The sequence below is a fragment of the Epargyreus clarus genome, unplaced genomic scaffold (genome assembly GCF_041222505.1).
Source record: "Epargyreus clarus isolate Ecla_fem2 unplaced genomic scaffold, WU_Ecla_fem_2.2 ptg000015l, whole genome shotgun sequence".
NCBI lineage: Eukaryota > Metazoa > Arthropoda > Insecta > Lepidoptera > Hesperiidae > Epargyreus > Epargyreus clarus.
Genome location: NW_027332223.1, coordinates 8,076,458 through 8,091,193, shown reverse-complemented (window position 1 = coordinate 8,091,193; position 14,736 = coordinate 8,076,458). Strand labels below are relative to the sequence as shown.

Here is a 14,736-nt window from a genome sequence, read left to right as displayed (position 1 = left end):
CATCATATCTATGTAAAGCTGGGTTTCAAGCTGTAGCTCTGAAAAGAACAAAGGCTCAAGGATCAATGTAGAGCAAGAAATTAGAGTAGCAGTGTCAAGTCATATTCCACGCTTTGAAAAACTGCGCGGAGATCACCAAGCTCACCCTTCACATTGATTTGACTGAATAAATATCGTATTTAATTTTTGCTTTTTCTAAAGCCTTTCTTGCTTTCCGTTTAAAGTCTTTTATAATAACATATTGTACAATTTCATATTGTGGTGTTTTAATTTTCGTTTCGATCAATCTAACATAACTACTATTATTGTAGGTACCTATTTATTTCGACTGTCTTCTTGAAATAGTTAGATAGAACAGGGCGCCGTGAAAAAATATTAAACTTTTAATTGCGCCACGGGTTACAAAAGATTGGGAACCCCTGCGCTAACGTATCCAGTGGCGGACTAAGGTCGTCGGAGGCCCGGGGCGGAAAGTTGAATGGAGGCCCCCACTATAGTAAGTTCACCTGTGATTCGGTGACCTTTCTTTTTGGCTGACTGATATACATTTTATAAATTGTTTGGTGCTGACGACCTTTTTTTAGTAACTGTGTTGGGAGGCCCCCCAGGATCGGAAGCCCGGGGTGGCAACCCTTTTAAGCCGCTAGAGAGCGTATCGCTCACTTTTTCGAGTTTTTCAAATTGGGTATGTATTGTATTTATACATTTTATATATGATAGAGTTATCCGTGCGTGTAGGGTCTACGGCCTCGGCGCGTGGCACACGGGGCAGGCGTGTCGCAGCACCAGCTCGTGCGGCGCTGCGCGCGCGGCGCAGTGCGCGCAGCGCCAGGCGCGCGCGGGCAGGCGCCGCGCCGACACCGCGCACGCCGCCGCCTCCGCGCCGCAGCCCGGACACGCGCCCGCCCTGCGCACATAACACAACTTAACGCCGGCTCAGTGTTGCCAGCTCAGATTTGTAATTACTGTGCATCTGGCAACACTGCGGCTATACAAACCGTACAGTTAGCCTCTGGGACAAAACATTCAAACACACCATTTTACAGTTGGTTAAAAGGTAAAAAGGAAACCATAATGCTAAGCCTCCAGTATCTGACCATTGTCTATATAAAATCTTAAGTTCTATTCCTCTGTTATAATCAATTTATTGTTATTGCTTTTGAATACTATTTCATATAAAGCGTTAAATATGAAATTTTTGATAGAATCAAAAATATGTGTTTCAAATAGACTAAAGCTTTTTAGATCAATTTCTGGCATCATTAACAACTGTAAATGACCATTTGCATATCAAGATGGACTTCTATGGGCTACTTACATTTATTATTGATACTAACGCAATATACATCCTTTGCCTATTCAATAAATACTTACCAATCAGGCATAGAAATATTGCATTGCGGACATTCCACTTTAGTTCCTTTTGCATCCTTTGGCTTACATCTTGTAAATATCTCTATAGCCAAATTTTCAAATACTTCCGGCTGGAAATTAATGTTTACGTTATAAAAAAATGTTTTATGAATACCTATCATTTTAGCAACAAACATGTTATATACCATTAACGTGCAAAGCTTATTAATCCAAATATCTCTGGGGTAAAAACAAAATTTATATTTACTTTTGCAAGAACCAATTAAAATTAGCATATAAAACTTACATCAAGTGCTTCCAACTTTATAAACGCTTGAGAGCATAAATCAAAAGCGCGAGCTTGAATAGCAATCGATGCAACCGTGCACCACACCTTGAAAAAAGAAACTTTATTTTAGTAACTATTATGGTTGTGAAAATACCTACTGTACCTATGATAATGTATACTTACTGCCAGTAGGTCAAAATATGATTATTGCGTTCTTTAATTTATTGAAACAGGTATTTGAATATCTATTGTTTTAAGACACTTAAAGGTTATTTAAGTAGACCTTGTTTCGGTCCGGAAAAAAACCTTGACTAATTAAGAAATAATAATACAAAAGATTAAGATTTCAACTACAGGCAATGAACTGTATACTTTAACGAGGGGGAAACCTTCAAAGGGTACCCGACGACGTGCGAGCAACGTCGAGTTATGTGGGATTTTTACCACACTAAAACCCCCCCCGGTGGCCGTCCTCATCGCTTGTTGGAGAACTCCGGGATCTCCGACGGAACACAACCGGACTCCTCCAAGCGCGATGCCCCGATCGGGCTCTGCCCTGGGAGAGCAGTTTTCGCTCCTCCCAAACCATCTGGTGTTCACGACGGTATGCTGGACGGTTCGAGCTCCCACTCTTGTCGCCCGCAACCCCTGAAGCCCCCTTTTAGTTGCCTCTTACAACAGGCAGGAGTAACCGTAGCCCTATTCGAGTCCCGGAACTACAGGGACAAATGAACTGTATAACCTTAGCGGTCTAATTTGCTGTACACTGAGTATTAGACAGTCTTAAAATTACTTTTGAGGCATTTAAGCATGGAGTTCTATGTGTCGTTGGCAGACTAATTCAGCAGCATTCAACGGTCCGCCCAGGGTCTCTAGTCCACGTGGCCCTCCTAATACAGCAGTAGATCATCATCATCATCATCAACAACCTATTACTATCCCACTGCTGGGCACGGGTCTCCTCTCAGAATGAGAAGGATCCATAGAATCACCGCGCTGGCCAAGTTCGTATTGGTAGACTTCACATAACCATGAGATTTATTTTATAAATCTCTCAGGTGGGATTTGAACGTCGAACCCCTCGATCGAGAGGCCGAGTTCCTTAACCACTAGGCTATCAATGCGTTTAGCGTTAGTAGTAGATCGATAGATAGTAATAGTGGCTGAAAAGTCATCAGACGGTATTTATCTGGCGAAAAAACCAAACAATCTCTGAAATGGGTATTTATCAGCGCAAAAAGTTGGTCCTCGGACCAAAAATACTTCCAAAGGTCTACAAGTTCCCCTTCATTAAATTGAAAGCGTGTCACCGTGTCGAAATGGTATAGTCCGCGGCGTAGCAAAACTTCAATTCCGCTCTGAAGTTAATGTGTGCAGGTGTGTCAGAGAGCCGATGCGGTCGAACACAACTACAAGCGTATATTCCGTAGCAACGTAAGGGCACACTAACGCAGCTATGTCCCCGTGAGCGAGAGCAGGCAGCGGACGGGTGCCGTGGGGGTCCCTAGCTGTCTGCGTCCCGCTAATATCTACAATTTGCTGTTGCAACGCGACTCGTTTCTATATTCGTAGCGGACTATCAGTTTGTTGTAGGGATTTGGAAGTGAAAAAATAGATCGATATATCGATAAAATTTAAAATTATAAATTAATATATCGATGTCGCTGTCAATACATTTCTAAAAATATATCGATAATCAGTAAAATTTTCAAAATATTTGGCGGTTTTAAAATAATAATATATTAATTTCAACCTAAGTCAATAATTTCAATAGGTTTTTTTTATATAATATAAAGGTATACATTATTTTAATTTACAAAGTATTTCTTTTTAATAGCCAAATTACAAAATTTAAATATCGTGTCGTGTATCAGTACTGATGGAATAAAAAATTTATCGTTCTTTATACAATTTTCGATATTGGATTTGATTTGGATTTTGTATCGATATATCGGGTTAAAATGTATCGGCAAAAAAACGATATATAGATTAAAAATATCGATGTTACGATATATCGATATTTTTTCAACATCCCTACTAGTAGTCATTTTATTATGTACGGGTTCTCACGATATGCGTTTTTTATTGCCGATATTTCGACCCAGTTCGACCCAAACTCGGTGACTCGTGAGTTACATAATAATATGTCTCAATTCCGCGATAATTTTAGTCCAAAATCATATATCCCTAGTAGTATCAAGATCGCTGCGTGTACCTGCAGCAGCTGCGCGCGGTGCAGCTGCGCGGCGGCGGCGGCGAGGCGCGCGGCGGCGCGCAGCGCGGCGTCGGGGCGGGCCGGGCCGCGCGCGCGCGCCGCCGCCAGCCGCAGCCAGTGCTGCGCGCCGCCCGCGCGGTAGCTGCGCGCCGCCTCGCGCCCCCGCGCACCCTCTGCGACAACCATACGTTACTAAACATTACTCACTCCTGACAAGAAAATGTAACCAGTTGTGACTATTGAAATTGTCACTGTCATCTATTTTCGTGTTTGAAAATATTTAAAAAATGTAGTTTTTAGATCATTTACGAATGAAACGATATTTCTCTGCACTTTTTCTCCGATTTCGTATTTTTGCACCACCTGCACATGTCGGCATTGTTCCGCGTAATTTACAACATGACAGCCATTAAATGGCTGACAGGTTTGTCAGCCATTTAATGACTTCCTTCAATTACAAGGCGGTGAGATATCTATACTTATCTATGGCGACAACCCGCAATGTTATGCAACATAACGGAAAACAATGTTTTTAGGGCTCCATACCCCAAGGAAAATTGGAACCCCATTGTATGTGCTTCCACTGTATGTGCGTCTGTCACAGGGCTCTATGTCTTGAACCGTATTCGATAGAAAATTGATTTTTTACAGAGTGTATTGCTATAGCCGCTTATATCAACGTATGCTTAAAATAATATAATAAATCATTGGAAATAAGAAACAGTCTCCAAAGGAACCAATACTTTTTGGGGATACGAAACAACTTGGTTAATAATTATTAATGCTATCATTTCATTGATAAAAAAAATATATATTTGACGGCACTTGTTAGAAATCGAGTGATACCGCGGGTGTCATAGATGTGATTTTTATCACTACCCTCTATTAAGTAATATTAAGCTATTTTCATCATCCTTTGAGATCAAGCACTGGAGGGGCAGCCGCCTAATTAACAGTCAGTTCGATCGTAACCTCCGACTGATGCACACGCGCTCCGCGTGCCCCGTGGAACGTCGTTAAGTGTTTTAATTACAGAAAAAACGGTTAAGTGTGTGTTTCTTTCGGCGTTAAAATTTATTTCCTCAGCCTTATACACTTACTGCATATAATTTCGTGATAGGCGAAGAATCTGAGGCTCCTGTGCTATTGCTTACACATTTTACTTACCATCTATTCATTACATTTATGTTTAATAGTATTTATACTAAACATCATGCAAAACCTTTTTGTTCTAGAAATTTTATATTTACCAACTGAACATTGAGTGTATAGATGGCCCGCTAAAATGTATAGTTTCTTTATTCGCGATGGAGAAGCCCTCTTCGATGCCTCAATATTCGCCAACTACACAAAATAATATCGTATTTATTACCTATTACTTATGCTTATTAAAACTTTTTTCATACATGTAACTAATACAATTACAAAGGAGCGTAAATCTTATATAATATAAAATAACTTCTACAATTTATGAAAATGTAATCAACCCTAAATAAAACAAGCCTGTTATCTGCGATGAAATGGTCATTGCTGCCAACAAGGACTAACAAAGTAGGTCTGTTTTTAAAAATTCTTATGCCTTACAAATCAAATCTGACCAACATAATCGAACACAATGTATTACAAATACTATGTAGCCAACCAAAAAATATGTACTTATATACCACGACATAACTAATGCATAAAATTTAAAAAATACTTAAATTCCTCGTTTAGCATCATGTTGACCAGGCATAGAACCTATTATTAATTCTAGGGCAGACCAGTGCGATGTCTACGTAATGTTATTCATTAAATTATTATTCATTAATAAAAAGGTACATTTTTTTATAATATAGGAGTAGCAGACGAGCATGCAGTCCACCTGATGGTAAGTGTCTACTGCCGCCCATGGACATCTATAATCAACCTCAGATAGGATTAGATATTCCTACCTGGGGTCGGCCACAGATGCGCCGCTACCCCTGAGGACTAAGCTGGAACGCCTCGGAAAAGTCTGTCTCCTTTACCACACCCTTCAAACCGGAACACAGCAGCGCCTAACACTGCTGTTATTAGGTAGAAATAGGTATGGCGGTGGTGGCGCCGGAGTCGAACCACAAAGGGTTCTACCACCTTCAAGGATTCTACCACATTATGATTGGCGTGCAAATCCCACTAAAATATATGCGTATAAATCATATATGCGAAATACCAACAAAAAGTCCTTCTAACTGCATTAAAGTGATCTATCGATAGATAAATTGTGTGACCTGGAACGCCATAGCTGCAGCTTGCATGGTTTTGCCGCTCTCTTTAAGCTGTGTTATCGCCTGTATCGACGGCATCTGGTTGCTTACGTCACTCTTTTCGTCCATGTACATCTGTTTCGCCAGACCATCCTGAAATATAATGAAATCAAGTGAGTAAACCAACAAAATGTATTTAGATATAGAAACACAATACATTTCAAGCATTTATTTTAATAATATTGAAAATATAAGTATTGTATGTAGTGGTAGTAATAATTTGAGACGTCAATTGTTGCATCATTATATTCTGTTACATATTTTAATAGTCACTTAAACGACGATTTATTCCTTATTTTCAAAATATATTTCACAAAAAGGTCTTAATGTAGGTATTGTATTTGTAGTTTTACTGTTCGATAGCTTAAAGAGCCAATGATCTTACAGTTCGTTGTTATTATAGTGCACAACAATCATACCAATCTCAGGCATGGTATGTTGTACCATACCAATAAAATTAAAAATGTTACACTTATAGTGTCAACAACAATACTGTAAATAATATCACAAATATCTTGAAATATATATCTCTGACAAGAGAACCAATAAATTTATTTATTACAAAGTAATAATAATACCTTTTGAAGTCTAGGTGAGCCTGCCATAAGCTTAGATAAAGATTCATTATCTTCTAACGCCATATAACACTTCTTCAAGCCTTCGTTGTTATTTGACATTGTATAATATTCAATCGCACCAGTCCTGCGAATTTATATTAAAACAAATTTGAAATAATATTGCACAAAAAATAATCAACGACTTGTTAGAGTACGTAAATTTATTGTAACTAAAATAAAAAAATAAAAGATATGGCAATAACAATATAAAGTACAATTTTATAAAAACTGCACGTTTGTAAAACATTTTACCATTATTACGGGCGTTGGAAGATGTTTTTACGATGACTACAATTACTGGCAATAAAAACGGCAATATAACAAACGAGAAAATCACTCGAACAATATTCCCCAATATTTCATTCTTTAAAAATCAATCAATTCAATAACCAATTTACCAATTTTGTCTATCTAGGTAATAGTCTCCAATATGAGTATAGGCTTGCTTCACTTGGGCTTCAGACGCGTTCACCGACAACTTTAGTAACTCCACAACGCGAAACCAATGGCCCAACCTCTTTCTTAACGCTATAGCCAAGTCCCTGAAACAAATACATGATGTAAAAGTAGCTGTAAAACATATTATAAAATAATAAAATCCCTTTTTAAAATAAACAGCAGGTATTACATGATAATAACAATAAATCAATGCATATTTAAAAAAAACTGTATTCAATGTGTCGTTTTCATGTGACGGTGTGCGCTTTATATTCAAATAATAGTCCTGTCATTTCCTCTAATGTGACTGTATCTTCTAATATGTATATCTTCGTATAAGTCTATCTTCAATAAGTACTCCTGTGTCTCCTTTAAACATAAACAGAACCTCACCTCCTATCCTCATCCAGGTATATTTTCTCGGCAGCATCAAAATCCTTGAAGTACGCACAGATTTCAGCCTTTTTGAGCGCGTTAGAATGCAGTGCGTTAACTCGCGCCACAAATCTTATTCCGGCGTAATCGTTGCGTCTCACGAACGCAGCCTCCGCAGTTTCCAATGCTGATTCCGATTCAAAGTTTTTCAGGGCAGCTTCGGCTAGCAATAACCTAAAGAAATGAAGATAAAAAAATCAACAATTTTTCCGATCATATTCATAGCATAGCAGGGTTTAAAGCAATGAGAATTAGGAATAACATTAGGTTGTTTTATTAATCCTTGTGTGTCCTGCTATAAGTAAATGTACATAATCCAAATATGTCCATATAGACATGATAAGTTTTCGTGTAAGAACAAAAAACTTTGTAAAGTTTCTTTATTATATGTTCATGTTAATTCTCTATCCTACATTTGTATAGGGCCTGATAATTAGCTCGAAAAACTATATTGTTATATTTTATTGTATAGACATTTTTGGCATACCAAAGTTGCGGATGTGGATTATCCTTTATAAAGTTTTCAGCTTCCTTTAAGCCTACTTTTTCAATAAGTTGACGAGTATCCCGCAATGACTTTACTTCCACGCGTACAATATGTTGTGGTGTACACTTATCGGTAATATTGTCCAATAAGGCCATAGTTATCTCCAATTCCTGAAAATAAATTATATTATTTAAACGGGTATTGACGTATTTACTGATGGCAATAAAAACCGGTACCGCTATCGTACATGCTTATTAAATATTACGAAACACAGTAATTTTATCACTAAAACAATTTTATGAAGATGTTTAGTTTGAGAGTACAGTATTTAATGTGCCATCTACGAAAATGGACAGAGTTGTGTCTGCCGAGCTTGTAATGCTCTTCAATTTTGAGGTTCGACATAACATTTTCGACTGCTACCTAAATGTAGAATAACTATTAATTTAGTATTCTATGTAAGAGTTTTAATTTCCAGCTTATTTATACTGATAATTCTGCATCTTAAATTGATCAATAGCTTCAAAGTTATCAAGAATTATCAATTTAGTATTCGATTACAGGGTCATTTAATGCCTGGCGACAGACCGCGTATTTTAGCTCCGCGCTGGGCTTTAGCGCTTTTAATTTTAGCAGTTTTAATTTCTAGCTATTACTATTTTAATTGACTGATACCTAATTCTACATTTCGCATCAACCTAACTCTCAGAGCGACCTTAAACTTGCACAAGTAGCCTTGCATCTGGAGCGGCTCCTCGGGCTCGGCGTCGCGCACGACGTACAGGCGCGCCTTCTCGGCGACGGCGAGCGCGCGCGCGCCGTCCGCCGCCCAGCGCGCCGCCCACGCGTCGCGCCGCACCGCCTGCCCCACGCTCACGTTGTTCGCCATGTCCGTGTCCAGCATGTACAGCGACCCGCCCTGGTCGATCACGAAGAATTTGCTGCGAACGTTGCATGTTTGGATGTGTCATTTTGTTGATTTCTGTTTTTTTTTGTTGTTTGGTTTGGCTTTGATAAATTATTCGGATTGTATGAAAATATAATAGGTACATGTAGGTATTTTTATTATTTATTATAGTAATTTCATTAGGCTTTTATTACAAGTTGAAAAGTACTAAAAATATCACATTATGCATCCCAATGACTGGTAGATATAGTACATTTACAAAAATATCGTAAATAACATATATCACAATAAAGGGCCGCTTAAGAAAATCTCTAATATTTTTCTCTACGTAGCGAAACTTTTAACATTACAATGATAAATTAACATTCTTAAACGAATTTGATTACATTTAAAATATTATAACATTGCTTACCTCGAATTTGAATTTAAACCTAGTTTATACGGTTTTGTATTTATATTAATTGACGTGATTTTCTTGAAATTAACCAAGGAAAAGAGTAGTATAGTTCCAGAGTGTCTTCCTATCAAGAGATGGCTATCCGAACACGTTATACAGCATATTGCATCGTCTAAAAAACCTCCATCTCCAGTTACAGGCAACCCATCCGCATGATAAAGTTGTTCATTAATTCCTGCAATTACTTTAAAAATAAACACTTAGCTAAGCATTGAGGAAAAGATGACGGTAAAATTTTAATACACGAGTACGCATCGCCCAGCAAAAACGAAATGATTGAAGTTGTGATAAAATATTAAGCACTTGTTTTCACTTTTAACGCAAATGATTTATAAAGACGTATAGAAAGAACACGCTAAGTAAAAAAATATGTAAAAGACTTACGTGGTCTAGATGGCGTTGAAAATCTCCAAATTAGAAACGATTCCTTTGAAGCAGCCACTGCAATAGCCTTGCTATTTATAGTCACGTATGCCACAGGAATAGAAATGCTCTTTGCTGAAATATAAAAAATCAATATAAACATATTTTTAATTCCATGTATGATTAAGATATATCATTTCGCTAGTCTATTTTTTTTTGGTGTGGCGAACATTTGCGACCAGTAAGCTAACCGCCACCTGTTTTTGCCGGATAGATTTTTAACAAAATCTATAATTCGATACCCCCTATTGAAGTTCTGTGCAGATATAGTACAGATTACCGACCGTCACATTGTATCCCTTGCTGGTTGGATATTATGAGCATGTTCGATGTAGCTATGACACAGTATTCATCAACTCCACACATGTCTATGACATCAGGAATGTGATTTATCCATGACTGAAAAGATTAACACATTAGAATTTAATAAAATAAAGATATATTTATATCTATCATATTTTATCAACAATATTGTATGATTGATTCTATACGAAAAAACAATTAAAAAAATATTTCAGAATAAGCGACGTTTTAAAGAAATGCCTCTATATATTTTGAATATTCCAAGTGAAAGTAAGCATTTTTTTACTCAAAATTTTAATAAATCAGGGGCCGTTCAAGTATTACGTAACGCAATTTTTGAAGATTTTTGACCCCCCCTCCCCCCCTTGTAACGCACCGTAACGTTTTTCTATACCCCCCCCCTCCCCCTCTAAACGTTACGTAACACTCAAGTGTCAATTTTTACCCTAAACTCGCTAAAAAGTTATGTTATAGTTTTTATCCTTGGGCGTGTTCAGCCGAACTAGGTCTCCTGAGTATTCTAAGTTAGTTTAAGTATAGTCAAAGCATATATGCTACTATACTGTACTATACTTAGTCTAACTCAGAATACTCAGCTAATACTGCCGGACTTAGTTCGGCTGAACCCACTCATTCAAGGGATTCCCCGTAAAACGTAAATGAAAAGGGTTGCCAATTTAGGAGTTTTAATTCTCTATTTTTTTATTAAAAAATGTTACGTAACGTGTATTAAGAAAGACCCCCTCCCGCCCCTGTAACGCATCGTAACGTTTTACAAGACCCCCCCCCTCCCCCCCAAATTGCGTTACGTAATACTTGAACGCCCCCTCACCGGCACCGGCACACCAAAGTTTAAAAGGTATACATAGACACAGTTGTTATAGTGTGTATTTCTATGGCTTCTATAACATTAAAAACTAAAAATACTATTTTAAAAATATAAATATTTCATTCAGTACCGAACCCTCCGTATGACAATTCAATTCGCACTTAATCGATCTTTATGTATGTATAAATTATTTAATCCGGTACATACCTGATGGGTAATGGTATCGAAGAATGTAACAGTTTCGTTGCTGGAGACATAGGCTAACGTATTTCCGTAAAAAGCGTATTTGTGATCTGGCTTAACATTAGCGAAATATATAAAAGAATCTATGGCTATGGCGAGCCGCAACGAGCGCCGTTCCCAGCACAGAGCCCTCATTGACCCAGCTGGTACCCGCAGTGTCCTGATGTGCTGAAAAACATACATTTCCTATGTGATTATAGATTATAGTATTATTACTTATTTAGGACTTGTGAAGTCATTATTGAAAGAAATTTTGGACATTTAAAACTATCATATACCCTCGCGGCGCTAAGGACTTGCCAACTCACAATAAAGTAATAAAAAGTAAAATGTTACGTACAAAAACATTTTTAACATAACATTGCATTTGCATGGAAAAATAAATTAAGATTTTATACTTTATTTGATCCATTTTACATTAATAAAAAGTGTAATAAAATTCTTTGTAGATACAGCAGCGACATTACCACTCTTGCAGCTTTTGGTTTCAGATAATCAATTTTTTTACCTCTCCATATGCACTAAAGAACTGAACAGCATTTGCCTGGTCCTGAGTGTAACCAGCAGCAGCCAAAACCGTGCCATTGTGGTTCCAGTGACAATCAATTATAGTCATATTTGTTTCCACCACCACACTATCTGTATAAGAAAACATCAAGACTATGTTAATCTTAATACTATTTCTATTTAAAAAAAATGGTGTGTGGATTTAAATACGCACATAAACAGTTATATTTTTTATGCATTCAAACAAAGAATTGACCAATACACGAAATAAAATATTAAAAAAATGTGTTACACCGAAACGCGCAACATTGTGCCACACCGAAAATATATTATAATCTCTTATCTCAAATGCACCTTCAAAGAATAACTTCAAAAATAGATTTCCAAAGACCTTCAAATTTGTTTCTCAAAAACAATTAACTAGCTTCATGCCAGACTTATTTCTAATGGAGATACTTGGCAAGTTTGGAAGTTTAATATTTTAACAAAAATGTTTACGTTTGTATTTAAAAACAAATAAAAATACAAACCTTCTTCAGTACAACTTCTCATCAGTAGCAAGATACCATTTTTGTAAGAAATGAGTAAAACTGGCCTGTTAGCTGGTCCTCTACCAGAATACCAATCCATGCTTACAATATCCATTGATCCGGTAACGCCATTTTTTGCCACCGGCATCTGAAAATATGGTAGTAATACAATTATATTTTTATTTAAATAATTTAATTAAAATTTCCTACAATACCAATTAATTTCATTTTATTAATTGACCATAGTTTCAAAGAACAATTTCATTTCATAATCAATAACCATTAGTTAAAAATATAAGAATATAAATATTTTCAAGATATCAAAAATAACAGACTGTAAAATTTCCTTGTTCATCATATAAATGTAGTTCTCCATTAGAGAGTGCAAAGAGTAGCAGGCTGTTATCTGGAGACCACTGCACAGCTCTCAATCCTGGCCCTTTAATATCTTTCCCCCACACCCGGGACCCATCCACAGAACCAACAATAACAGCTCCTAAAATTTCATAATAATTAACACCGTTTTTCTGAGCTTTTACATCATTCTTTTATAAATATTTTTTAGTATGTAGTAGTAATAAACTATACCATCTTCATATGCTATGCAAATTTTTTGTCCATCTGACCCCCAAGCCATACTTGTTACTGTGGATTTATTCCTATTGTTTATCATTTCCTCATACCATGAACCCTGAAAATTTAATTCAATATTGTCAACACAGTAAGTTTTTTTTTGTGAACTTAATAATGACACAGGACTTGCCTATAAGAAATATTATTTTCAAATATGTTATTTCAAAATGTATACTACATTATTTAGATTGTGGTGTAGCAGTGGTTGTTTTAGTAAACTAATTTATAATCCATACAAAATCCACTTATTAAATAATAAAATAATAATTATTAATCATTATTATGAATTATTATAAATGTAATGTATAGCTTTAATAAGATTGTATTTTGTAAAGCTATGAGCATAATAATACCCTGTAAAGCAAATACCTTATACAACATCCAAACAATGATGACACCATGTTCATCGCTTGTGGTTAGCTTTTGGAAAACCTCATTCCATGTTGCCACTGCCAGCTGGCCAGTGTGTCCTTCTAAACTTAGATTCATTGATAGATTACCTCCCCCACCTGCTGTGAAATATAAAAACAACTGTATATATCTTTTTTTTTATAATATAGGAGTAGCAGACGAGCATGCAGTCCACCTGATGGTAAGTGGCTACTGCCGCCCATGGACATCTGTAATCAACCCCAGATAGGATTAGATATTCCTACCTGAGGTCGGCCACAGGTGCGCCGCTACCCCTGAGGACTAAGCTGGAACGCCTTGAAAAAGTCTGTCTCCCTTACCACACCCTTAAAACACAGCAGCGCCCAATACTGCTGTTAATAGGTAGAAATAGGAATATCTACTTTCATTATGGAAGTACTAATGGTGTATCTGTTAATGCCTTTTAATTCTTTGTATGCAATGTGATTCTTTTATAAAAATGAAGTAGCAAATGCTATTTTTATCAAAAGCAAAGTAAATTAGGTACATGTCTATAAGATCTTGCTAGTGTTTGGTTAACATCAGGAGGAATACATATCAATGTCTATCTTAACTTCATGAATATTTATTATTCATTCATCACTTTTTTTAAATAATATTAAATTATAATTACCAGATTCCAATTTTAAAACTTTCAACATTCCATCTTCACCACCAACTGCTATGTATCCTGAGGCATGATTCCATGATATGCAGGTCACGTTGGATTGTTTTGGTATCGCAATCTGAAATTATAATACAATATATGAGCATACTGAATTAATAAGGGTTTCTTTATTTAGAAATATAATCGAAATAAGTTATAGTACCTTTTTACTCATATAAACAAACATTTTAGCACTCCTTGGATGTATTTGCACACAATAACAAGTTCTAACTGCTATTGCAATACGTAAGAAGTTAATTTGTTTATCGGATAAATTTACATAATTCGTTTTGAATATGAATCATTATAAATAATTTGTTCATTAAAAACCACAGAACACCTATACTCCTAAAAACTAGCTTTCCAACAACATAGAACACCTATAATAATACTCCTAACGAATGTCCGACAACCACAACGTTGCTAGGATACCGCTTTTAAAAACAATAGTGACATTAGTTAATTTGTTCAGTAATGTTCAGTGTTACCAACGAAAGAGTATAGTGATCGCTGCCAATATTTCCGAATTTAAAAACACTAAATAGTTACTAAAACAATAAAATCTCCTGAGTGTTTAATTTTTTTTAAATCATAGATTAATAGTAATATACACACTAATTTTCAATAATTTATTACACTTTAGTAATAATAACAAATCATTGTTATGTTATCTATATGGTAAAATCAAATATATTAGCTATAAA

General features: G+C 36.2%; 1 protein-coding gene across 3 annotated transcripts; it reads right to left on the bottom strand.

The window, feature by feature from the left end:
• Window positions 1-423: 423 nt before the first annotated feature.
• On the bottom strand, window positions 424-14,464 carry Oseg4 (intraflagellar transport protein Oseg4). Of its 3 annotated transcripts, none has more exons than XM_073080438.1 (22): window positions 14,196-14,464; window positions 14,000-14,111; window positions 13,324-13,466; window positions 12,910-13,012; window positions 12,657-12,817; window positions 12,322-12,469; window positions 11,793-11,923; window positions 11,249-11,452; window positions 10,194-10,308; window positions 9,871-9,984; window positions 9,442-9,670; window positions 8,838-9,063; window positions 8,123-8,292; window positions 7,594-7,809; window positions 7,161-7,304; window positions 6,724-6,847; window positions 6,110-6,238; window positions 5,108-5,201; window positions 3,858-4,030; window positions 1,661-1,747; window positions 1,375-1,484; window positions 424-907 (listed from the first exon to the last, which is right to left on the bottom strand). In XM_073080438.1, the coding sequence occupies exons 1-22, from the start codon at window positions 14,217-14,219 to the stop codon at window positions 742-744; spliced, it is 3,123 nt and encodes a 1,040-aa protein (XP_072936539.1). In that variant the 5' UTR covers window positions 14,220-14,464; the 3' UTR covers window positions 424-741. The 3 variants fall into 3 exon arrangements, with proteins under 3 accessions (XP_072936539.1, XP_072936540.1, XP_072936541.1); XM_073080439.1 differs by having other exon boundaries at window positions 9,442-9,661; XM_073080440.1 differs by lacking the exons at window positions 424-907; window positions 3,858-4,030.
• Between the last annotated feature and the right edge of the window lie 272 nt (window positions 14,465-14,736).